The 23,319-nt window shown below is 42.8% G+C and overlaps 1 protein-coding gene across 2 annotated transcripts; it reads right to left on the reverse strand.

Moving 5' to 3' along the window:
• Positions 1 to 423: 423 nt before the first annotated feature.
• LOC115343274 (protein mono-ADP-ribosyltransferase PARP14-like) lies at positions 424 to 21,872 on the reverse strand. 2 transcript variants are annotated; one of them, XM_041124077.1, is made up of 19 exons: positions 21,657 to 21,872; positions 21,408 to 21,514; positions 21,281 to 21,314; positions 20,248 to 20,322; positions 19,277 to 19,474; positions 17,993 to 18,280; positions 15,846 to 16,082; positions 12,715 to 14,969; positions 11,024 to 11,257; positions 10,518 to 10,739; positions 9,409 to 9,499; positions 7,642 to 7,791; positions 7,074 to 7,136; positions 5,241 to 5,408; positions 4,218 to 4,424; positions 3,525 to 4,118; positions 2,121 to 2,266; positions 1,399 to 1,573; positions 424 to 1,174 (listed from the first exon to the last, which is right to left on the reverse strand). In XM_041124077.1, exons 1-19 carry the CDS (start codon positions 21,847 to 21,849, stop codon positions 885 to 887), a joined length of 5,727 nt encoding a protein of 1,908 aa, XP_040980011.1. In that variant the 5' UTR covers positions 21,850 to 21,872; the 3' UTR covers positions 424 to 884. The 2 variants fall into 2 exon arrangements, with proteins under 2 accessions (XP_040980011.1, XP_040980012.1); XM_041124078.1 differs by lacking the exon at positions 20,248 to 20,322.
• Positions 21,873 to 23,319: the final 1,447 nt, after the last annotated feature.

Raw genomic sequence — 23,319 nt, forward strand, 5'->3', positions numbered from 1 at the left:
AAGATGATGTTGCTTTGCTTCCCCTCCCCCCCCCAACATGGAACTCTGAACTTTGGCTTGTTAATGATCACGCCTTTGAGATAACCTATTTATTTAAGCCTTAACAACCCACCACACCCACCCTTCTGTGCTTTTCTTTGCTCTATTCATTTCTCCTTAAGATTACAGGAAGGTTGCTGAAGCTGGTATATGACAACAGAAACATCTTCTCAAAATTTACTTTCCTATCTCTCTTAGGCTATATATAAAGTAACTCAGGCAACTTCTATCACCTTCTATAGAACGTCTCATTAACCTGCCAGGGAGGGTTATTGTATTAAAACCAAGCAAATCCCTATTTGAGACATCAAGTTCATTGAAGTTCACTGGTTGAAAACCAATGCTAAGTGTTCGGAGAGGTTTAAACAAACACAAGCCATTAACTACAATTAGTTCCTTTATTGAAAACCACTGTTTCATAATTCACAGTGCAGACTGTCACTTGCAGAGTGTAAGAAGCCATCAGAAATGCGACATCGAGCAGTCAGTGGCTGAAAGAAGATCCCTTCCAGCCCCCCACCAGCACTCCCCACTTCCTAGCGCAACTAGGATGGCCATGAAGCTGCATGGAAAGGCTAATGCAGTACAAAGGCTTGATTGATATGTAATCTAACAGCAGTTTTCAGTAGAATATTGAGCTCAAGTGTTAAATACCTCAGCTACTCTGAGTGTAAACAAGCTATTTCAGTACTGTAAAAAATTGCCAGAGGTTGCTTAAATGTAACCAAGCTTTAAGAAATTAATTTGATAAAACTATTTCTTGTTTTCGTTGTGTATTTTGTTAAAAGTGTTTCTGTTCTACACAAAGACGGAAAGACATGCAGTCTTGGCTGCAATCAAAATGCTTATCTAGTGAAAGTGATAAGGTATTCAGGGTAAGCTTGAATGTCATTAAATATGATGAACATGGATGGCTGGCTGACATTATCAGTTGAGCTATCAAACAGATCTATAGAGTTACTGGCGTTTTTTACTGCTGGAGTAATTGATCCTTTTGTCCCCTGAGAAAATTCTCCAACAAGAACTCGAGCCAAGTACATGTACTTCTTCCCATCCGCATCTGGTTTAGAGTAGGTGTCGCTGGCAGAATAGCTGGCGTTAACAGCAAAGTACGTTCCATTTCCAAAGTTTGCAGCTGTAGTCAGAAAAACAAATGTTTGTGAGCATTTTATTAGCAGCAATCACTTGTCTGCCATCTTCAGAGCCTGTGAATCTCTTGACAATTTTGCTTTTTATTTGCAATAGGGAAATTTAACAAAACAAATAATTTTGCATACAACGCAGAACTACACAGATGCCATGGCAAATCAGTCCTAGCCCTATTCAGGAAAACAAGAGTTGTTTTGAAATTTGTATTACCGTGCATTCCAGCATAGCTCCGGTTAAATCCACAGGTGTTAATTAAGGTTAACGACTCCTTGCTTGTTCCATGAAACAGAAGCCTCTCATTATTTCTGTTGCCATTTTTGTTATCCATTTCACGCTTTTTTATTTGGTAGGCCTTCCAAAAAAATGGGTTCTGTACCCTTTCAATCTGCAAAGTTTGAAAGCAAGGCACTTTAGTTTTCTTTAGGTCGCTGTCATGAAAAACATTAGTGTATCAACAATTCAATCTGCTTCCAAGATTCTCCTCCCAGCTCCAATGCATGTATACCAGATTATGAAATAAGTTTGCCAAATCACTCCAAACTTTGGCATGACAGACAGCAGAACCCAGCCCAAAACACGACAGAAACACTCCATGGGAAACAATATAGGACAGTTTTGCAGGTTTCTGGGGCATAGATGACATGCCTCCCTGCAAAGCACACACGGCTTAAGTGAGCAAATACTGTGCTCTACTATAGCAAAACGATTTAAAGAAAGAGCACTCTCCCTTGGTGCTGAAGAAACAACTGCTTAAGAATTGTTCCAAATACCTCAACTGCAACACTAAACTGATGCTGATTAAAGTTAGTGACAGCCATAAAGACTTGTCCAACTTCAGAAATCCCAGTGGAATTTATTTTTCCATTGTTATTAGTATCCTACATCACTTATTATCAAAGTGTTTATGCTCAGAAACAATGACATGCTTTTACCTTTACGATTTTTAATGACTGACAGGTATTCAGAAACCTTTCCTGCACATCTCCATATTCTCTTGATCCTGGTTTTATTTCCACTATTTTGAGTCGCTGGTTTTGCATATCGTCCCATGTTGCAGGAAGCACTGTTGACTCTTGATCTGCAGAAAAAATATAATCAATCATATTTACCCAAATCCTCTGCTTAAAATGAAACACGCAATGCTACAAACCCTTCTAAAAGCCCATACATCTAGCTTATCACTAGCGCCTACTGGTCATTGTCAGCCAAGAGTACTGCATGGGTGTTTTACCAGAGGATTACGGTGTTGTAGTTTCTAGTTTGCCACTGCAAACACTGCAAAAATTGCCATTTTATTATTGCCATTTTATTATTTTCTTCCTTTCTGTTCTATTAAACTGTTTTTACCTCAGCCCACAAGTTTTAGTTTTTTTTCCCCGATTCTCTCCCCCATCCCACTGCGGGGGGGGTGGGGAGTGAGTGAGCAGCTGCGTGGTGCTTAGTTGCTGGCTGGGGTTAAACCACACCACCTTCCCTGCAAATCAAGTTCTCAAGGACACGGAGCAAATGCAAATTTACCGAGTAGTTAATTCTCATCAACTAGGAGACTAGGAGCAAAGCATCTGAACAAGGAAGGTTTTAAATTAAAAAGTTCAAGAATATACTCTCCATCTGAAAAGCAGAAGTCTTCCCTTTCTTCCCTTCTCTCATTTCATGTGAGGCCTGCTATCTAACTGTGTTGTCAGACAGTATCACTGACTGATGCATATGCTACAGACATCCAGCATTATAGGTTTCCTCAATTAGAAGTGACATTTTTTGGTAGGAGAACAAAAAAATAAAAAACTGAAAATATGTGCATGAGGCATTACGAAGGCACTGTGAGTTGCACAGTTACTTAAACCTGTCCACTTTCACTTTCAAGTGTTAAGTGGACAAAAAAGTTGTTCCCATTAAGATATAAAATATGCCCGTGTAAAACTGAGTCACAGCAGGACAAAGAAAAATAACACACTGGGAAAAGTCCTGTATGAATGAGTAAGAAAAAGGTAGCTCCTTATATTGTAAAGGACCAGAAGTAAATGGAAGAGGATACATCTCAAGAACAGAAATGAGCTGAGATCAGGAGTGACAACTGCTACGAACATCTAATTATTGCTAGTAAGTCTGTTAAGAACCTCAGAATGCATTACCTATATTTCCAAAAATTTTAAATAATTGCAGGATTCTTTTATTTTCATTTCCCAATTCAGCTCCTTTCTACATTCTCCAGAAATGGCCCTGCACAAAGCTCCTAACAATATTTTGCATATTCTTACCATTTCTTACTCTGACTAGCCTGGATGCAACCTGATTTTAACATGGGAACGTCAGTCTTTCAAGATGCTTTTACTTACCTTCAGATTTATCAACACGTATAATCTGTATACGTTTTCCTTGGTCATCCACAGCATATCTAGCTTCTACATTCACTGTGTATTTTTTCTCATCAATGATGACTGAAATATCTTTCTGCTTTCCCATGAAAGCATTTTCCAAGTGCATATTTGTGAGACTGTCAAAGGGCACATAGGAATCCTTTTTAAAATATTTCCACTCAATTAAGTTTTGTAAAAGTTCTGCCTTGATCTCTTCCTGTTTAGCAGCTTTTACCCTGTGGATCATTTCTTGAATAGTTGAATAAGCAATCCAAACATCTTTCTCAACACCTGAAATTTGAATAGAGGTACTATCCAAACAAAGAGCAATTTTTAATTTCTTTTGTAGGTTACATAGTTCCTCACTCTCTGCTTCACCGAAATGAAAGATAGACTCATCTATGATTTCTGTTTGAAACTGTTCCTTTAAAATCGCACTTTTCAACCAGTTTTCAGCTTCTTCCACTTTCTTTTTGTTTTCACCACAAATCTGCACAACAGCCAGGTCGATTTTCTCTTCCAAAATTGCTTTGCTTTTTTCTTTTGGGGAACGTTTCTCAGAGCTCCAGAATGCTACATTGAAATACACAAATGTTGTAATGAATATTAACCATTATCAGCTGGTGCTAAACAGATTGATCTATAACTTGTATTTAAGTGACATCTACTTACATGTTAACTTGGAAAGCAATAATTTGGCTCCTCTTTTAGCAGGACTTTCTCTTTTCTGCATGCTTGTAAGGAACACACTCAGCAGTTGTGGCTGAAAGATGACAACTTTAATAATTTTCACAGATGGAGCAGAATTACTTCTTCCAAAGTCAGTTATTGCATCTATCATGTTGTCAGCTACTACAGCTGGATCACGGCCTGCTTCACCTGAAACAAGTTATAAACATTTTGCCTTTAAAAAGCGTTAATAACTGTTACAAATGGTTAAAACATCTTTAAAAGAACAGTTATGAACTTACCCACAATCACTTGGATCATAAACAGGTCAGAAAAAACTTCAGGCTGGAAATTAGGGAAGGTTTCTACTTATCAGGAAAAGGAGGTTTGAGACCACCTTTCCAGCAAGAGAAAAACAGAAATGTACTTTTGTTGATGTGGCAGCTGATCAGGTTATGATGTAGATGATACAGCTTGGTTACCTAATAGGCCATGGGCCTGACGCTCAATGGCCCAGGGGCCCAGTTCTGGATTCTCTGACTCCAGGGATTTCTACTGAACTAACTGAAAACAGCAAGAGAAGAAAAAGGGACAATCTGGCCTTCTTAACAGGTTCACATTCCACCCGTATAACCTACTTGTCCAGCTGCTAGCTAGAGCTGCATCATCTACTGATTTCAACAATAGAGAAATAGCTCCCTGGATGTTCTTTGATGAGCTGCCCACGCAGATCAGGCTGCTGTGACAAACATTTATGGTTCTCCAGGAAGTATAGACATACCTTTGAACCCCTGTCAGCAAGGAAGCATTGGCTCTAGAGCACTCGCACTCTTTACATACTAGCTGACTGCAAGGAGTGAAGCTTTCTAGGTCTTCACAAGCTTCTAATAACAGTTTTAAAGTCTGCAGTTTTTGAATACATTTTCACCAAAGAATAACCTCTCCAGATAAATCAAACTCATCACTTGAGCCGTGAGATCAGCAGCATCACATGCACTGAACCCATTTCAAAAGGGAGACACAGACCTGTTCCAATTGCCGGGAAGGTAACAGAGGTGTACTGCTGTAATTCACACTCCTGAAGCACTTTGGAGACTAGCACCTTGATATCATCTTGGGCAACAAAATGAATTATTTTTTTGCATGGCAGGCTTCCTGCTTGGGTGGTGATATAGCTCTTGTTAGGTTGTGAGGCTGAAACATAAGTAGGAGAACGTAATCAATCAACGATTATCCACAATACAGGTGTGTACTACTCCTCATTAGGAGATAAGAAACAATGACAAATATTCCCCAGGATAAGCTTCAAGTCTCCATCCACAAACTGTGCAACCCCCTCTCTCTATTTTCACTTTCAAAGCACAAGGATTCATTTTATGTTTGTAAAATATTTGGTGCCTTTGGCGAATAAATTTGGTGTGCACCTTTATTTGTCAAGTTTGCTGTCCTGGTTTCGGCTGGGATAGAGTTAATTTTCTTTCTAGTAGCTGGTATAGTGTTAAGTTTGGGGTTCAATATGAGAAGAACGTTGATAACACACTGATGTTTTCAGTTGTTGCTAAGTAGTGTTTAGACTAAGGCAAGGATTTTTCAGCTTCTCATACCCAGCCAGCAAGAAGGCTGGAGGGGCACAAGAAGGTGGGAGGGGACACAGCCAGGATAGCTGACCCAAACTGGCCAAAGGGGTATTCCAGACCATGTGGGATCATGTCCAGTATATAAATTGGGGGGAGTGGGCCGGGGAAGGGGAGGTGGGGGTGTGGCAGTGGATTGCTGCTCAGGAACTAACTGGGCATCGGTTGGCAAGCGGTGAGCAATTGCATTGTGCATCATTTGTTTTGTATATTCCACTCCTTTTATTGTCATTTTATTATTGTTATCATCATTATTAGCTTCTTCCTTTCTGTTCTACCAAACTGTTCTTATGTCAAACCACGAGTTTCACCATCCTCCCCCCGCCCCAATTCTCTCCCCCGTCCCACTGGGTAGGGGGGAAGTGAGCAAGAGGCTGCATGGTGCTTAGTTGCTGGCTGGGGTTAAACCATGACATTTGCTCTGCAGACTTGGAGAACTTCATGCAGACTAGCACTACAGTCTGTCTTCATGCACACACAAGCATGCCGTGTACCCTCAGGCCACCAAGCCTGACTTACCCTCGTGGCCTCCATAACAGAGGTTTACCTCTTATCTACTCCACATAATTCTTTTCCTTTGGTCGGTCTTCCAAGCTGACCTCCACACCAGTGTCTTACCTACTTCCCTTATTTTGTGGGGTTTTAAACCACATACTTGTCCATCGTTACTCCCCAATTCATTATATTTGCTGTTCACTAGCTGAATTTGGTCTACAAATAAATGCCTCTTTTAAGGCAGGAACCCAACTTCACCAGTTTTCCCTCTTGGTCACAGAGAGGATGTGGTAGTAGGTTGCTGGTTAAGCCAACAGCAAAACATTTTCTCACTTGGGAGTGACAAAAGGAATTGCAGGTAGACAGTTGCTTCCAGTGGGGTATAGCTTCTCTATTAACTTTTCTGCCAAGATGATCCCTTGCTCACGGCTCTGTTCAAAGTAGACTCAATCTGTTTTTATCACAGAAAGCTTTATTGGAATAAGAGGATGCAATAATGAATAGATTTAATTCTTTACATATGCTTAGAAGCCCTCTCTTCATTACGATTTTTCCTCTTCCTTCCCTCTTTAGATGTTTTACAAATCACATGAACTGATTAAAAACTAGCTGATGTAACACAGTGCATAATACAGAAGGATGTACAGTAGGCACTGAGAAAGTATTCCAACAGATTCCCTGCCATGCATGAACACCTTCAGAAAGGAGGTCAGAAATGTTGTAACCATACCTTGTTGAGCACATTCATCTTCAACTGCTTTTCCAGCACCGTTCAGAATTGCTCTAGACACACCTTAAATGAGAACAGGCATATGAATCCACTGTTACTACTGTTAATGCCATTAAAGTCCCATCTGAGGCAGAACTGTGTACCACGTAATATCTAAAATATCTCAATCCTGGTAACAGTAAAGGTTATAACTGAAAAGCACCGTTGCCTAAATTTTAGGCTTATGCTTTTCTATTCAAAGTGATGTCTAAAGTACCTAACAAGTTTCACTGAGGTCAAAATTTCATTGAGGCTTGTCTTCCACTTTAGTCCAAGAGACGTTCTATAAAATGGCTTTATAAAACAAAACCCTAAAGTTATTGGTTTCCCCTGCTGCAAGAAAACATGCCATCCTGTAACATGGATTAACAAGCAAAAAAGTTTCAGACACTCCCTAACTGAACGTTTGTACCCTAAGCAGCAAAACAGAAGCCACACTATGAAACAAAAGGGTTTGAAACATTGGAAAACATACTTCCTACCCTCCTTATCCAGCTCTTCCAACCACACATAATACCAACTAAAATACCTGTTTTGAGGCTGAAGGTTTGGTTTGTTATGTTTACAATGACATCTGCCTCTTCCTTGGTAATATCACCTTCTGCCACCTGGAACACGATGGAGCCAATTGTCATTTCATGTACATTCTGTGCTGGGGCTGAAGAGGTACCAGAGAAAGCTGCAGGAAAGAAATACAGATGCTGAGCAGAAGGGAGCAATGAGATAAGAGATAAGGGACTTATTCCTGGGTACAACACCTACAGAGACCACAGTTTTGCTCCAGACTCAGCCTGTGAAGAGGACTGCCTGCCACGTTAACTGAAAATCATTCCTTCTCTCAGCAGTCTCTGATCAACCTTCACCTATTCCCATCATTACTATTCATGCTGAGATGGCGAAAAAACTTGTTTTGCAGCACACCTGGTATACAGACACTACTTTGTGACATTTTACTGTATAAGCCTTTGCAAAACTCCAAGGTAAGAGAGCAGCAAACTTTCCAACTCTCACTCCCTTGCTCCTCTGTCTCACAGAGTTTTCAGGCAGATTCTCTACTGCATGACAGGAACTTTTTACCTGTATGTTATTTGTAAAAACTCAATTAAGTTTTCAACATGTAACTTGTTTTCCACACTCTGCAGTTGCATTAGGCTGGATAACACCAAAGATATTTCAGTTTGGTTTTGCTATTCATGTGAACATGTAACAGATTTAACAGTATTCCATAGAGGCCACTATAAGACATATAACCAGGAACTCACCTGCCTTCCCAGGACACAGGAAGACACCAACCTGTTCACGATCTAATCAAGTACTGCACCAATAAAAGAAAAAAGCCTTACTTGTGCCCTCGGCCCACGATAGCTTCTGCTGTCCTGATTTGTAGGGGCACTATCCTGATAATGAATCTCAGGTACATTTTTTTTTTTCTTAGCACCTCCAACACTGTTTCAGACATTACAGACACTCAGCCTGAAAATACTGTATGCTGCCTTTACAGCAGCCACTTTGATTGCTACTCGGACTTTGGGAATGACATGCTCGCTGTCCTGGTTTCAGCTGGGATAGAGTTAATTTTCTTCCTAATAGCTGGTACTAGTGTTATGTCTTGGATTCAGTATGAGAAGAATGTTGATAACACACTGATGTTTTCAGTTGTTGCTAAGTAGTGTTTAGACTAAGGCAAGGATTTTTCAGCTTCTCGTGCCCAGCCAGCAAGAAGGCTGGAGGGGCACAAGAAGTTGGGAGGGGACACAGCCAGGGCAGCTGCCCCAAACTGGCCAAAGGGGTATTCCAGACCATGTGATGTCATGGCCAGTACATAAACTGGGGGAAGTTGGCCAGGGGGGATCGCTGCTCAGGAACTAACTGGGCATTGGTCAGGGAGTGGTTAGCAACTGCATCGTGCATCACTTGTTTTGCACATTTCAATCCTTTTATTATTATTGTCATTTTATTATTGTTATTGTCATTATTAGTTTCTTCCTTTCTGTTCTATTAAACTGTTCTTATCTCAACACATGAGTCTTACCTTTTTCCTTCTGATTCTCTCCACCATCCCACTGAGGGGGGGAGATTGAGTGAGCGGCTGCATGGTGCTTAGTTACCAGCTGGGATTAAACCAAGACTCTCACCAAACAAACACCTAAGTATCCATTTCAACTGTTACTTGGACTTTGGGAATTACATGTTCACCAAACGAACATCTAAACATCCATAATAAATGCATTCCCTGGAATATTTAAAATAATTTTAAAAATCCATTACGCACACAACTTCTGTGAAACAAGCTTACCTGTGCCTTGGCTAGCCTTATTTGGAGAAGTCTTCTGCACTTTAACATCTACAGTATTTCCACACCTCTTCTCAAGTTCATCTGAAAATACCTAGAGAAGAAAATTACAATCAACCCCTGTAGAAGTCTTTAGATTACACAGTAGAAATATACGTTTGAAAAGTAAAGTTAAAAAACATTTAGAAAGAGCTTAATGCAAATTACTTCATATCATTTCCCATAGTACTGATGGCAAGCATTGACACACTGTTTTTCTCAGAGAGCTAGGTTATTTAGTATGAGCAACAGACAGAAATGATAAGTAACTAAGTCAAAGCCGTAGTTACCATTCCAGAAGGATAGATTAACAGATGGCATCCTTACACTGAGAGGCTAGTTTACACTCTAAATCAAGTCCTGCAGCTAATGCCACCCTTCTCTACGCACAATAGCTCAGGCTTTAGCACAGTAGCCTTCAAGTTTGGCCTTTGAAAACGTATTAGCTACTGCACAAAATAGCAGAAGTCAACAGATGCAGAAACACTTATTTGGACATTAATTCACAGTGTGACTACTCTCTTTTGAGAGATTCATGTGTGAGATGAGTAACTTGAGCATGGATATCGAAAATTTGTGCTAATGTGATACTGAGGAATGGAGGATGTGGAATACTGATATGTTTCTACCGGAGAAGTTTACCAGCACAGCAATCCTAGCATAATTATTCTTCCCAAAAAGACACTAGCACTCCATTGAAAGCACTCCTTTTCCCAAGAGTGAAGGTATCTATGCATAAGTTGCAGCAAATTTATCTGCAGGCAAGTCCTACGTACTGAAGAATTAGGTGAGTTCATGAGATAAAGAGTAATTACACTTTCGTCTATATTGTTGCCAGGCAACATAAAAGGACAGGAAGGGAGCAGAGCTGTACAGGACAGGCAAGTGACCATGAGGGGTAGAACCAAAAAGAGAACTTTCAGTACAGACAAGAGAGACCGCCAGAAAAATTTTTCTTTAGTATGAGAACAAGCACCCTATGGATTCTTTGGAGATCATCAGATGGCCAAGTATCATGAAACAGACCCAAATAAACCAGCATATAATAGAGACAGAAAAACATGGTAACTCACCTGAATATTAGCAGTGTCTTTTGGATGCAACAGAAAGTGAACTTCCTCAAGAGAATTTACTCCATTTTTACTACTGAATTCAAACACCTTGTCAAACAGTAATTTAGCAACAACAGACCTTGGGAATCCCAAATTCCCTGTCCCAATCGCTGGGAAGGTAATTGACTTTGAAGATAGTTCCTCAGCAATCTCCAGGCATTTTGTGATGATACTGCCCAGGACCTGTAAAGCACAATGATTTTTTCAGGTACTGAAAGTAATTTTTTTTCCCAGTATGTGCAATGTAGCACTTTCCTTTTTAGCTATCTCTTGGTATTAAAATACAATAATTGCATACATCACAAGGAACATATTAGTCAACAAGGGATCAGCCACACAGTTAAAAAAGAACAGGCCAAACTCTCTCATCTTCTATGACACTGTCCCCCATTTCAAAGGAAAAGTGGCCTTAAGCCCACTACAAAGTCCAGTCAAATTAGAGTTCAGACAAATAAAAACCCTCATACCTTTCCAGATGCGTGTCTCTGGGACCATGCAGGTATGACAGCATGCAGCACAACACTGCAACCTAGATTGTAACCTTCTGTTTTGAACACAGATCCTTCCCGACGTGTTCTTCCTAGGCTTTCTTCTTTCAAGGCCATTTGAAGCATTGGCCCTGCCTTGCTTAGCAAAGCTTTAGCGAGCGGCCCTTTATCAAGCTGGAGATCTTTGGCAACACTGATGACAATAATGTCTGTCTGAAAAACACACAGGCAAAAACTCTAGCTTTTAAGTATCAAATTTAAATTTTGCACTGATTAATCAAATACAGCCTACCTGCCAATTTACAAAGTAAATTTTTGGGACAGCAATCTGAGAGTGAACAAAGTTTTGGAATAAACCAGAAGTTATGCTCAATTCTAATGCCATGAGTCTGCCCGAAGCAACACAAAATCCACGTTAACAGTGAAATTCATTTCAACCTGATGGGAGAAAGTTAAAATTCTGCATTCCTGGTCTACTCATTCTACCTCCATTTGAAAAACATTTACGCAAGTTCATTTTCCAAGCAAAGCTCACAGACAAAAACAAAAAAAAACAAAAAACAAATAAATAAATCTGTGTTCACTGAGGTAAGCAGGACCTCTCGTGTATGGCTAGTCCAGAGAAAAAGGAGAAGCTGAAGACAAACAAGACTGGAGGAAAGCTAAGGAGAAAAAAGTGAGAAAAACAGTAATTTATAAGGGAGAACAACACAAAGTGCTATGAACATTGTGTCAAGCACTATATTCAGCTTCTCAGGAAGGACCTCTATACACATTTTATGTATATGCTGCCCTGGCCAACTGGAGGAGCTGCATGCACAAGCTGTGGGAGGCATCCACTCCTGAACGGATTTGCTGGCCACTATGGAAAGGGTTCTGAAAGGAGTTGCTTTCGGTATTGGCCATCCCAGTAAAGTAGCTATCAGGCAGCTAACCACCAATTCAATACCAGAGGCAACTGTAAATCAATTAGTGAAGTTGGTTCTCCACAGAAAATGCAATAGCAACTGCGCATTTCATGCCAGTGTTTACTAATGACATAATGAATAATAGTTCCCCGGAACAATATGCTACAGATGCAGGGAGAATTAGACTGGCTGTGGGCCCAGGGCTCAGACGTGCATGTCTGTGCTGCCTCAGGACCACAGTGGATCTGGAAGCACCCAGCCACTCTCACGCGGCAGGGTACTCACGTTAACTGACACTGAGCACCCTCTTTGGCTTTTGCGCTAGTACCACACTCTTGTAATCAGGATTTCTGGGAAGGTCAATGCTGCATGCAGGTGGTTCCTGCCCAGCAAGGTAGAGTCAGGGCGGTTCGGAACCCTGAACCATTCCTACTGACCCCAGTTGCTTCTGCTATACTGCAATGCGCTGTGTGCCACAGGGATCTGCGTGCCTCTGCTTTTGTAGATGACAAAACACAATGCTGCACAGCCATCTGTATCTATCATGTAAGACAGTCATGTAATAGCAATTCTTAGTATCAGCAGTGATAGCCAATTTCAGCAACACATCAAACATGTTACATTGCTAATTACAGGTGATGGTCTAAGGTTGGTCGTTTTGGGGTTTTTTTGCGTTTTGGTTTTTTTTTTTTTTTTAAAGCAAAAAAAAAACCCAACCCAAAACACTTGATATTTTAAAGGTGTATAATGTAACACACTTACTGTAGCATCCTCAATGCTTCCTTCTTTCAGCATGATGTCAAGGCCTTCCTCAGTTGTTACCAATGGGAAGTTCTTGCTATTTTGAGAAATTTTGCTTTTCCTAGGCTGATGAACTGTACTGGTCTGATGCAGTGACCTGCAGGAAGGTGAATAATCTGAAAACACTTCTCTCAGTGCCGTGCTGAAAGCCTGAATGTTATTCAGTGCAATATCCACAAGATGAACCTCCTTCAAGCTGCTGTCCCCCATGGATTCTTCCAAGGTCTCCTTGATGGAGGATACAATCAAATATGTACACTCTTCCAGTGGGAAGCCAAAAATCCCTCCACTTATAGCAGGCAGAGCTATGGAACGATGATTAAATGTTTCAGCTAGTTGCAGACTTTTCTTCACTGTCTTTCTTAACAAGTACGCGCACTTTTCTGCTTCATCCTTCCTCCACCTGGGCCCAACAGCATGAATGACGTTCTTGCAGGGGAGTCTCCCAGCGCTCGTGATAACTGCGCAGCCAGGCTGCAAACTCCCGTTCTTACTCACCAGCTCGTTGCACTCCTGTTGCAGCTCTGGACCAGCCGCTTTTAGCAGTGCCTCAGCAAGGCCACCGATGTGTTTTAAGTCTTCATTAGATGCATTTACCACAACATCAACAGGATGAGTGCACAAGTCAGCTTTATAAACGGCTATTGTAACTCCACCTATGGTCACCTGCCTATAGGGCTTACCTATATTAGTATGTTCTTGCTGGTCTTCCAGCTGTTCTTCTGACTGCTCTTCCAGCCTGACTAGGCACTTAAACTCTTGTTTTGCACTGGCAGCAAAAAAGCGTTCTCGCTCTTTGAAATACGACTTGGCTCCTGGCTCTCTAATCACCACACGCTTATAATGCAGGCTGGACAGAATTTGCTCAACTAAGGTGACTCCCTTCAGCACTTCTCTTCTTGGCCCACTCAAGGATATAACTCCACATTTCTTCTGTGTGCTAAAGTCAACTTGCACACCTTTATTCTGTAAGTCACCCCAAACATTAATCTTCTCTTTCTCAAAAAACATTATGACAGCCATGGGCTTTCCTCCAATGACCTTTTGTACTTGCGTGTTTTCATCTATAAAGTTAAAAAGTTCCTCAAAGGCTTTTGCTACTGCTTGAGAACAACCAGCAATGATGACCTGACTCTCTGCCTGAGTGACTGTTACGGCTTCATTAGAGCAGTTTTGCTTGGTGAGCATACTCCATTCCTTCTTCTGGAGGACTGCCTCATCCTCCAAAGTAATGGTTTTGTAGCCCAGTTCCTTCTTTATTTCTTCTTCTGCTTTTAGGAGATCTTCAGGAGTGCTCCCTTTCAAGATGATAGCTTCTGTGCCAAGCTCATAAAAGGCACTAATTTGTTTTGACATAAATAGGCTCTGTGACATGGTTTCATTATCAATACGCTCTAAAAACTGGAAAATATAAGGGTGGATATTAACTGTTTTCTTTGCCATTTTGCGTATATTATCTAATATTTCCCCTTTTACTTTATAAACTTCCTCAGGCACTCCACATAGGTTAATTATCTTCTGCAAACGATCATAATTTATCTGCAGGGCTGGGAACTCTGTACAGATTTTTTCTTCAAGACCAGTAGTCTGTAAAATTGCATATTCCCCTGGACCCATTACCACCATTTCTTCAGTTCTTTGCTTTTCTCTTTCAATTTCTCTGGTTGCCTTTTCTATCAGAAACTTCAGTTCTCGTTCAACATTCTTCACAACTTCTTTTTCACCTACTAGAACAACTAAATCCTTGGAAATACATGGAATTATCAGAACTTCATCGTGGCTGAAGCTGTTCCTAATGGCTTCCCACACCTCTGCGCTTACTTGACATGTAATTGCTTTGTACTTCGATATGCTATGTGAAAATGCTGTGGAAACATTTTCATTCCATGTCTTGATCAACCGAGATACCAATCTCTTCTGCGCAGACAAAGTAGCTGAAGGATGCAAAGTAACTTTTGGGTCTGCACAGTGGGGTTCAGGCCATGTTAGCACACAATTACACTTTGCCATTTCACAAGTTACTGCCTCAATTAGCCTAGTATTTCTCTGCAGGTAACACCAGATATACAAATCCAGAGGCACTGTAATTGGATCTGGCTGCTTTATTTGTGGCCCACCCTTTCCATACAGAGCTGTTCCCAGCGAGATGTAGTAAGGATAGACAGAGATTGGCGTTTTGTTGAGTGAATGCTGCTTTGCCAAGATATTGCTTACATCTAAAATGAACAAACAAAAACCCAAACAATTAATGCTAGCACTTACAACCAAAGATTTTCTGTTTTTGTTTTTTTCTTTTAAAACTTTGTTTTCTACATAATACTGTTTGTTATGTCCAAGCACAGTTTTACACAGATTTTCCCCACTTCCCAGATACAAATAATTCCAAATTATTGAAGAGTTGCTGGTTTTAAATGCCAAAAATTAAGTTAGAGAGAGACAGTTAAGAACCAACACTGTCCACCTCCAGGAGGAGGTATGCACAGCGCTGTCGCTGCCCCCACTTCTGTTATATGCTGTACTTGAAGTGCCCAACTCAGTAGTTGTCTGGGCTATTACTCAGCGGTATCAAGTCACAGCTCCCTCGTTTCCCCCCAAAAGAGCATCTATTTTCTTCAACTTCCCTTCAGCTCTACCCTTTGCTGCAATGCCTCCAGCTTTCCCCTTGTCCTCCACCTTCTACAGATGCTCAGCACCTGCTCTCCAGCCAAAAAGCTGTCCAAGAAACTGTCCTCAGGCGAGCCAGACAGCGCACATTGCCATGGGGCAGCTGGTGGTGAAGGCGGGGGGGGACAGGCAGAGAAGTCTCCTGCGCTATGTGGGGCTGTGCTTTCTCTATTAAGCTCAAACTGTAACCTGAACTGTAAGATCAAGGCCTGGGTGAAATAAACTGTGCATAAAAAGGAAAAAATTCTATGCCTCATGCCCAGCTGGTCCAAAACTTAAGCTTGCACTCCAGTTAGCAGAGACCTGCTGACAAAGCACCAGATCTGCTGTGTCATGGTGGCAAAGTAGGCATTTCTCTAGAAAATCCACATTTTGACCTTTAAGTGAAAGGGTCTCAAAGAAATAAGGGCTTCTTATTTCTGCATTACCTTTATGGTCATCGAATGTAATGATAGCTGCATCTTCATCAGGCAGCTGCTGAACATTCACCACTTGCGCACCTCCGTTCTTCTTATTTTCAAAGTAGACGGTTATATAGTCACTGGGTGTGTTAGGTGGTATATTTTCAGCCCTAATGCTTTTTGTTAGCTCAAGGCACCGTGCAGTAATATTTTGTTGCTTTGCTCTGTGGTTTTCATTAAGCTTTTTAGCAAATTCTCCTGTGGCTAGAAAGAGAAGGAAGAAAAAAAAAAAAAAAAAAAAAAAAAACCAACACCAAACCCAAGATCAAATTAGTAGCTTGCTTTTCTACTACGATGTTAGCAGACTATCGCTGTGTACACTGACCAAAGCACTGAATTACAAAGCATCTACCAACTCAGAGGTGCCCACACAGCTACTTCTTTCCACATATTCAGTATCTATCAACTAGTATTCACCAACCACATGGCTGATCACAGTTGTTGACTACAACTACCATAGCCAGAATTTGTCACTAATTTTCCTACTGAGTAGCACTGGGTCTCTTTAATCCCAAAAGAGAATAAGATCGGGTTCATTTTGGGGCTATGGCTTTATACACAACTCATCAGACATAAGTCAACCATTCAAATTTGGATTCTTATAGTTTTACGATAAACACATTCTATTTTGGGCTATTTTTTCCCCCTGTTATCATCACAGTAAAAGACAGTCAAGTCACTTTTATGTCTGTCAGGCAAACACACAATTAAGTTTTTTGAGCATCTTACTTCCTAAAGGCTACACCAAAAATCTGTGGCTGTACTACAATATGAGAGGCAAATAATTTCTGACTTCTAAAGCAGAAAACCCTACACCTTCTCAGAGACAAAAAACTTCTTTGGTTGAGTTATACCAAGGACTAATTCCTTCACAACTTCAAGATTTCTGAGCAACTTCATTCTTACTTACTACCAGTAATATAACTATTCCCACAAAGTTGATTCAAAGTGGCATATAACTTGTTTTCACCATGTTCTACCTTCTAAAGAGATGTACAATTCTTCCACACAGAAGACAGAATTCTCTATTCTTTCCTGCCCCACCTCTTCACCCAGAATCAAGCACACGTAAAATCACCTTGTCCCTAAAAGGACTCAAGTGCAGCAGCACTCAAAGAATCCTGGAACCAGTTCACCACTGTCAGTTTAATTTAGTTCTCCTGGTAATGTGGTGCTGTTATCTCTACAACATCACCTATGGCATTGGCTTACGTTGTTTCTGAATCTGGTCTTATCATACCATTTACTGTTGCCCATGTCCTGGGATGGAATTTGTTAATAATATCAACCATAAGTCAACCAGGAAGTCCCCCCAACCTCTCACTGGTGAGAAGTAGGAGCGGACAACTCTCCATCACCTGGAAGGTGCCTTTGTCATCAATCACTAATAAGGCAGAAGAGAAAGCGTATGGTATCAAACACACTCAAAAAACCACAGTGGGCACACAGTAGCTGAACAACTAGTTGGTACTGCAGCATCAGGCAAAGCATATGGTGTTAATTCCATGCTTCACATAACTGACAGCTGGCACTCTGCATAAAGACGGCTGGACTTGCCCCAGCATCCCAGGGTCCTTCCAGCCCAGTATCCTGTCTCCAGCAGTGGGCACAGGAGGCATCTAGAGAACAGCTGAAAGAAGATGCTGCTGCCCTAATCCTCTCCCGGCCTCCAATCTATTACAGTAGATTTCCCAAGCCTGATGCAGTCTGTTTAATAACCTAAAAAGCTCTGTTCCACATACTTGTTCAATTTTCCCTCAAATCCATACAAACTTACTACACATGTAACACCTTTTGGCAAGGAGTGCCTTTATCATCGATCTGTTCTAAGACCAAGTACATCCTTTTGTTGCTTGTATAAAGTTATAGTTTGGTTTTAGTCCTGCCTGTTCTGTTTATTATCCAAATCAGAGCTAGCCCTCTTCAGACTTACACTAGCCTCTATACCTTACAGATAAAAGGTATGTCATTAACTTTAGTAGAGTAAATCCTCATTTAAAATGACACAATATCAGATTAAACCTATGACAGAAAAGATTCATTTCGTGCTTAGTCTCCCTCACACGCACATAAGTAGCTAATAAGAAAGATCCGCAACTCTGACTCCTTCTTACCAGTATTTCCAGTAAAAGTAACTACAGCAGCACATATTTCGGGTATCATTTCCACACTGAAGTCACCATCATCTTCTGACAAGCCACTGATGTTCTCTACCAGCATAATTAACATGCAGTCTTTTACTGTTTCCCGCACATTTTCAAGCACAACTCTGGTGGAGGACAATGATCCTTGAGAGTCCTCCACTTGGCACGGCTCCTGGAGAGTCTCCACTTGCCATGGCTTCACAAACAGATCAATTTTCTTCACTGAGTGATGTTTCCTCTGCAAAACTTCTTGGGCATCTAGTTCCACAGGAAAACAAAGACGTGATCTTCTCTTCCCCTCCCACCACAGCAGAGCAACATATTAAATTACACTCTACTTTAAAAGTCTGGCCAGCCATATTTTCTCGTATCACAGAAGAAACAGGAATAAGACAAAACTACATCAAAAGTTGGGTCAGGATAAAAGCTGCTCTATGATCTAGATGTCCCCAGCCTCCCCGGGGCGGGGGGGTGGGAAGTTACTTTTTGAAGTGCTACCTCCTTTCTACTGCCCTCAACTGCAAGAAACTGTTCTCCAGATTAGTAACATCTAATAAATAGCAAATAAAGAAAGGGTTTTCCATCCTACTTGTGTATCTAACAAATATTTAACTATTAACTGTTTAACTATATTTGACTATATTAAATATTTAACTGTTTCTCCTGCATAAACAGTTTCCTCTTTTTGCATATATCCTTCACATACTAGCAAGTAGCCAACAGCACTTTAGTGTGGAGAAAAACTACAGAAAAATTGAGGCTACTTTAAAATCATGTTCTCCACAGAGGCACAAACAAATACATAATATTTACTACCTCTTTTCCTCCCAAACTCCAAAACCCTGGCATTTTAAATGAATATGAAAAAAAAATACAACAAAATAATATTTACCCATGACCTGCAGTTAATAGTGTACTATGCTTTATCCAGTCTCCTGAACTAGAATTAAAGCTTACTTATTCTGCAGTGCTCCTGATGTAATTTCTGCTGCCTTATTCTCTGTAAGCCTTGATCAAGCATTTGGGACAGGTCTAGAGAACCACTTCTTTCCCTGTGGGTTATTATAAACACTGCCAGAAACCCACATCTGCATTGGATAGACAGACACTTTTGCTCCTTTTGCATCCTGTCACTCTTTGGGAATAATACACCATTTCTGCTGAAGCAAGGCCCACAAAGAGATCCAGCACCAGCAAAGGCCCATTTTTCAGAGGGAGCTTTAGTAATATAACACCCATAAGATACGATCATACCCTCCTCATCCTGAAAGGTGATGATCATTTGCTGATCCTTTTTGATGTAGGACTCGATGGCCCCCCCGCCGGACTTCTTCTTATTTTCAAAGTACATTTCCACAATCTCATCTTCTATGTCCTCCCCAGAAGCAGTGGTTACTACTATGACAGATTTCCTAGACGTTGCTTTTTCCACTTCCAATTTCTCACGTGATTCTGAAATAAAAGATAGCACCCTAATGCCTTAGGCGAAAGTTAAGAAAAAACCCAAGCTTATTATCTTCCAAGCTTTCACACCACTTTTTGTTCAGATCACAGATAAGATCAGGGAAAAGAACAGGCAAATAAACAGTAATTCAGGTGCTTGGGGTTTTTTCCACAACAGCCTTTAAATCCCAAACAAGCTGAGCGTATCACTAGCGTGAGCTGCCATATCAACAGGCGAAGAGAAAAGGCTTCCATTCATCACCAGGCAAGAACAGCAGAAGTAATGGCTATGACAGCTTCTTCACAAATCCACGATTAGGGGAACCATTGTTCTTCTGCCTGTGCACCCTCTCCATTTATAGTTAGAGCCATTGCTGTGGGTCACCACGGGTCTACACATGCTGGCTGCCACAGGACCTCAAGTATACCTGGGGTACACAGCTACTGATGTTCTACCACAGGTCATCCCAGTGGGGCTGCTGGCAGCTGGTAAGGTCTGGGTGGGGACAGCCCTACCCAGAACAAAGGTCGGCATCCACTGCATACTCTCCCTAAGGAACTGACCTGTCTGAGGCAGCCAGTGAAGTGGGGAGTTTCCTAAAGGGACTCATACAAAGAAAAAAAATATTTATTTATTTTAGCCTGAGATCATGATTTCTACACTACATTAGACAAACACCGCAAGCCACCCAGGTGACCAAGGCACCACTGCAGCATAAAGGTCAATGAAAACCAAAGAAGCAAGAATACACTGGTCTCTGCTTGCTAAGTGGCATGCTTACCTGTCTTCTCCTGCTGAGTGCACACAGAAGTCTCCTTATTCTGGCAGGTGGGAAGAGACACCTGGGGTTCATTAACTAGAGATAAATGGCAATGACTTCTCAGTTACTGGGTACTTCAAGAAGAAAAAGGTCACACTTTTGTAGAGCCAGGAGCTAACACAGCTTGAATTTAGTTTCATTTGACACTGCCAGAATCAGAGACTCCCATATATTCCTTTTTTTAAACCATATATTGAATGTGGTTACAGAAACACTCTTTAAGCTCAAGAAGCTGCAGGCACAATGTTAAAAAACAAACCAGCATGTAGTCACACTGCATGAACCACTGCGAGCGGGCCCTCCCATGCACTACAGCACTATGCTGAGAGAAAAACCGTGCTGTCAAACAAGGGATCTGTTGAGGACACCCCTCCTCTGGAGGGAAGCACCTTTAGAAAGCAGGCACCTCCGCAAAAGCATTTATCGTGACGTATTCCGACTCTGCACGACATCTCTAGTTCAAAACAATAAGGAACACAGCTAAATTAGAAAATGAAAGATACCGGTAACGTCAGACTGCTTTTCTAGTCTGTGCCCTCATTCTTCACCTGTGTGCCACCCTCATTTGCACAAATAAGTAAATTACATGTAAAGATAAGCGGGCTACGTATGATTAGCAAACTCTGGCCCGCAGGGAGCACACATGCGATGTGAGCCGGAACCGCAACAAAAACCACACAGAAAGTTGGTTTGTTCAGTTTTTATGCACGCCTTGGAGTTTACTTGAGGGCTGTGCTTTACGAAGTGAATTAATTTTGTGGTTTAGAAAATGAAGGAGAGTGCCGGAGGAGGGGAAAAAGGAAGAGCACAGCTCAACGCCAGCCTGGACAAGCACTCGACGAGCAGACGGCTCGGTCACCGGTTTCGGTCACCGGTTCCTGCCACCTCCCCGCGGCCCTTCCCCGGCTCCTCCCCGGGCCAGCGCCCGGAGCCCCGGCCCCGCAGGGCCGAGGCGAGCGCTTAAGCCCCGCACCGCGCCTCACGCAGACCCTACCTGGCGCCTCGGCCCCGCCGGCCGGTCCCACCTCCTGGAAGCGGAGCGAGAGGAGAGCGGTTACCCACGGCCCCGCTCGCCCGCCCCGCTCCGCGCCTCCCGCCCCGCTCCGCGCCTCCCGCCTCACCTGCGCGGGGTCGCCGTCCGCGGGCGGCTCGGTGACGAGCAGCGACAGCCGCCCTCTGGGCACCCAGTCAAGCTCGTGGACCCGCCGGTCGAGCACCCGCTGCCTCACTGCCAAAACACAGGCACCGGTGAGGAGAGGGCGGCGGCGGCGGCAGGGGTCGCCTCCCGCCTCCCGCCCCCCGCTCCGCCCGAACGGCGGGCAGCGGCCATTAGCGCCCCCTCAGCCCTCTCCCCCGCCCCGGCCGCTCACCCTCGGGGTGGGCGAAGCAGACGAGGAGGTGCCCGGTGCCGGTGGCGGTCCGCAGCTCGCACTCGCCGCCGCCCGAGCGCTTCTGGCTCTGGAAGTAGCAGAGCAGCTTCTTCTTCAGGGCGGGCGGCGGCTCGGCGGTGCCCCAGTCGCCGCGCACCAGCAGCGGGAAGGCGCCCGGCCGCGGCCCCGCCATGGCTACCTCTGCGTCCCGTGCCCCCCCGCCACACGCCGCCGCTTTCGGTTTCATTTCTTCAGCGAGGAAACCAGCGGCGCCGGGCTCCTCCCCGCGCCGGGGGCGGGCGAGCGGCCGGCCCCCCACGGGCCCGGCCGGAGGCCCCGGTCCCCCGCCGCGCCTCCTCACGGCGGGGCAGGAGGCGGCCTCTCTCGCCGCCCTCGGGAAGCACCCCGGGTTACGCGGCCGCTTTGCTCAGGGCGTCGGAAACGTAGCGTTGTGCTTCCGCGGAGTCGTACAGCGAGCCGGTTTTACAAATACAGCTGTTTCCAGTGTAGGCACTGGACAATACAGACCTCTCCCTCCCTGCACGACGCTCTCAAACCAAGTCGTGATGCAAAGTAAAATTACCCGTTGCCATCACTCTCCGTCAGATGTACTTCTACAGCTGTGCAAGATTGCCATGAGAGCGTTTTCCTCAGACCTCCCCTTGCGAAAGTTACAGCTTTCAGCTATTTCTTGCTGCGTATTTTACTAATGTGCCCATATATGAGACACTAAAATAGCAGACACATGAAAAATTTCCCCCCCCTAACTTCACTGCAAGTTCGCTGAGGAAATGGATAATAACCAAGTGTCATTAAAAATGACACGCACAGGTGGACGTCAGCTAGATATAGGTGTCAGACACGCTGCTGAGCAGACCCATGGGGTAGCCTTTGTTTCTTGGTGGGCAATTAACCTTTCATTTCTTAATGCACTGTTCTCTCAACAGTTAGCCCAGGTACATGCTCTCCTCCCTTGCTGTAACCCAAGCAAGATACCTGACTTTGATTGCAAATCAGGTAGATTTAGTCCTAAACTGTACAGCTATGATTAGAAAGTAAAGGTCTGTACAGCTGGTTATAGGACAAAGGCTTGGGAGCTTTCAGCGACAGTCAACAGGACTCTGCTGCAAAACTCAGCCTGTGAAACGTTGCCACAGGTGAGATGGGAGCCAGTGAATTATCAGATAGGGGTCTGACCAGTGAACTGGCTTATTGGGACAGAAAGTGAAAGGAGACACCAAAAGAAGTTGGGGAGATTTGATCTTCACAGCTTGTTTCAGTGTGCGGAAAAGGACGGTCATTTAGAAACAACTGGAATGTTGGTACCTTACTGCACAGAAGAGGGAGGAAACGTAAAATAGTGTTAAAATGTGAAAACAAATACAGTAAAACAAAACCACAGAAGGAAAGACGTCCCAACTCACATGGAAGCCAAACAGTGACCAATACTAAGAAATCTGAAAATCAAGGTGGTAAAGTAGTACTGCCTATTCACAATGTGGGAACCTTAAAAAAAAAAAAAAAAAAAAAAAAAAAAAAGAAGTGGCATAGGGTCCAAATCATGACGCTGCTGGGAAGATCCTAAATTTAAAAAAATGTACAACTATCCGTATCTAAAACAGGAGGAAGACCCTGAATAGAAAATGCAGAACTGAGCAGATGG

The sequence above is a fragment of the Aquila chrysaetos genome, chromosome 6, assembly GCF_900496995.4.
Source record: "Aquila chrysaetos chrysaetos chromosome 6, bAquChr1.4, whole genome shotgun sequence".
In the NCBI taxonomy this organism is placed as follows: domain Eukaryota; kingdom Metazoa; phylum Chordata; class Aves; order Accipitriformes; family Accipitridae; genus Aquila; species Aquila chrysaetos.

Excerpts from the sequence above, each read along its gene's own strand:
- LOC115343274 (XM_041124077.1), bottom strand. The coding sequence starts at position 21,849 with ATGGCGGGGCCGCGGCCGGGCGCCTTCCCGCTGCTGGTGCGCGGCGAC. Across the intron at positions 18,281-19,276 it reads CACCTTTCAGGATGAGGAGG|ATGCCCAAGAAGTTTTGCAG; the intron begins GTATGATCGTAT and ends CTGTGGAACTAG. Across the intron at positions 4,119-4,217 it reads ATTGCTTTCCAAGTTAACAT|CATTCTGGAGCTCTGAGAAA; the intron begins GTAAGTAGATGT and ends ATTTCAATGTAG.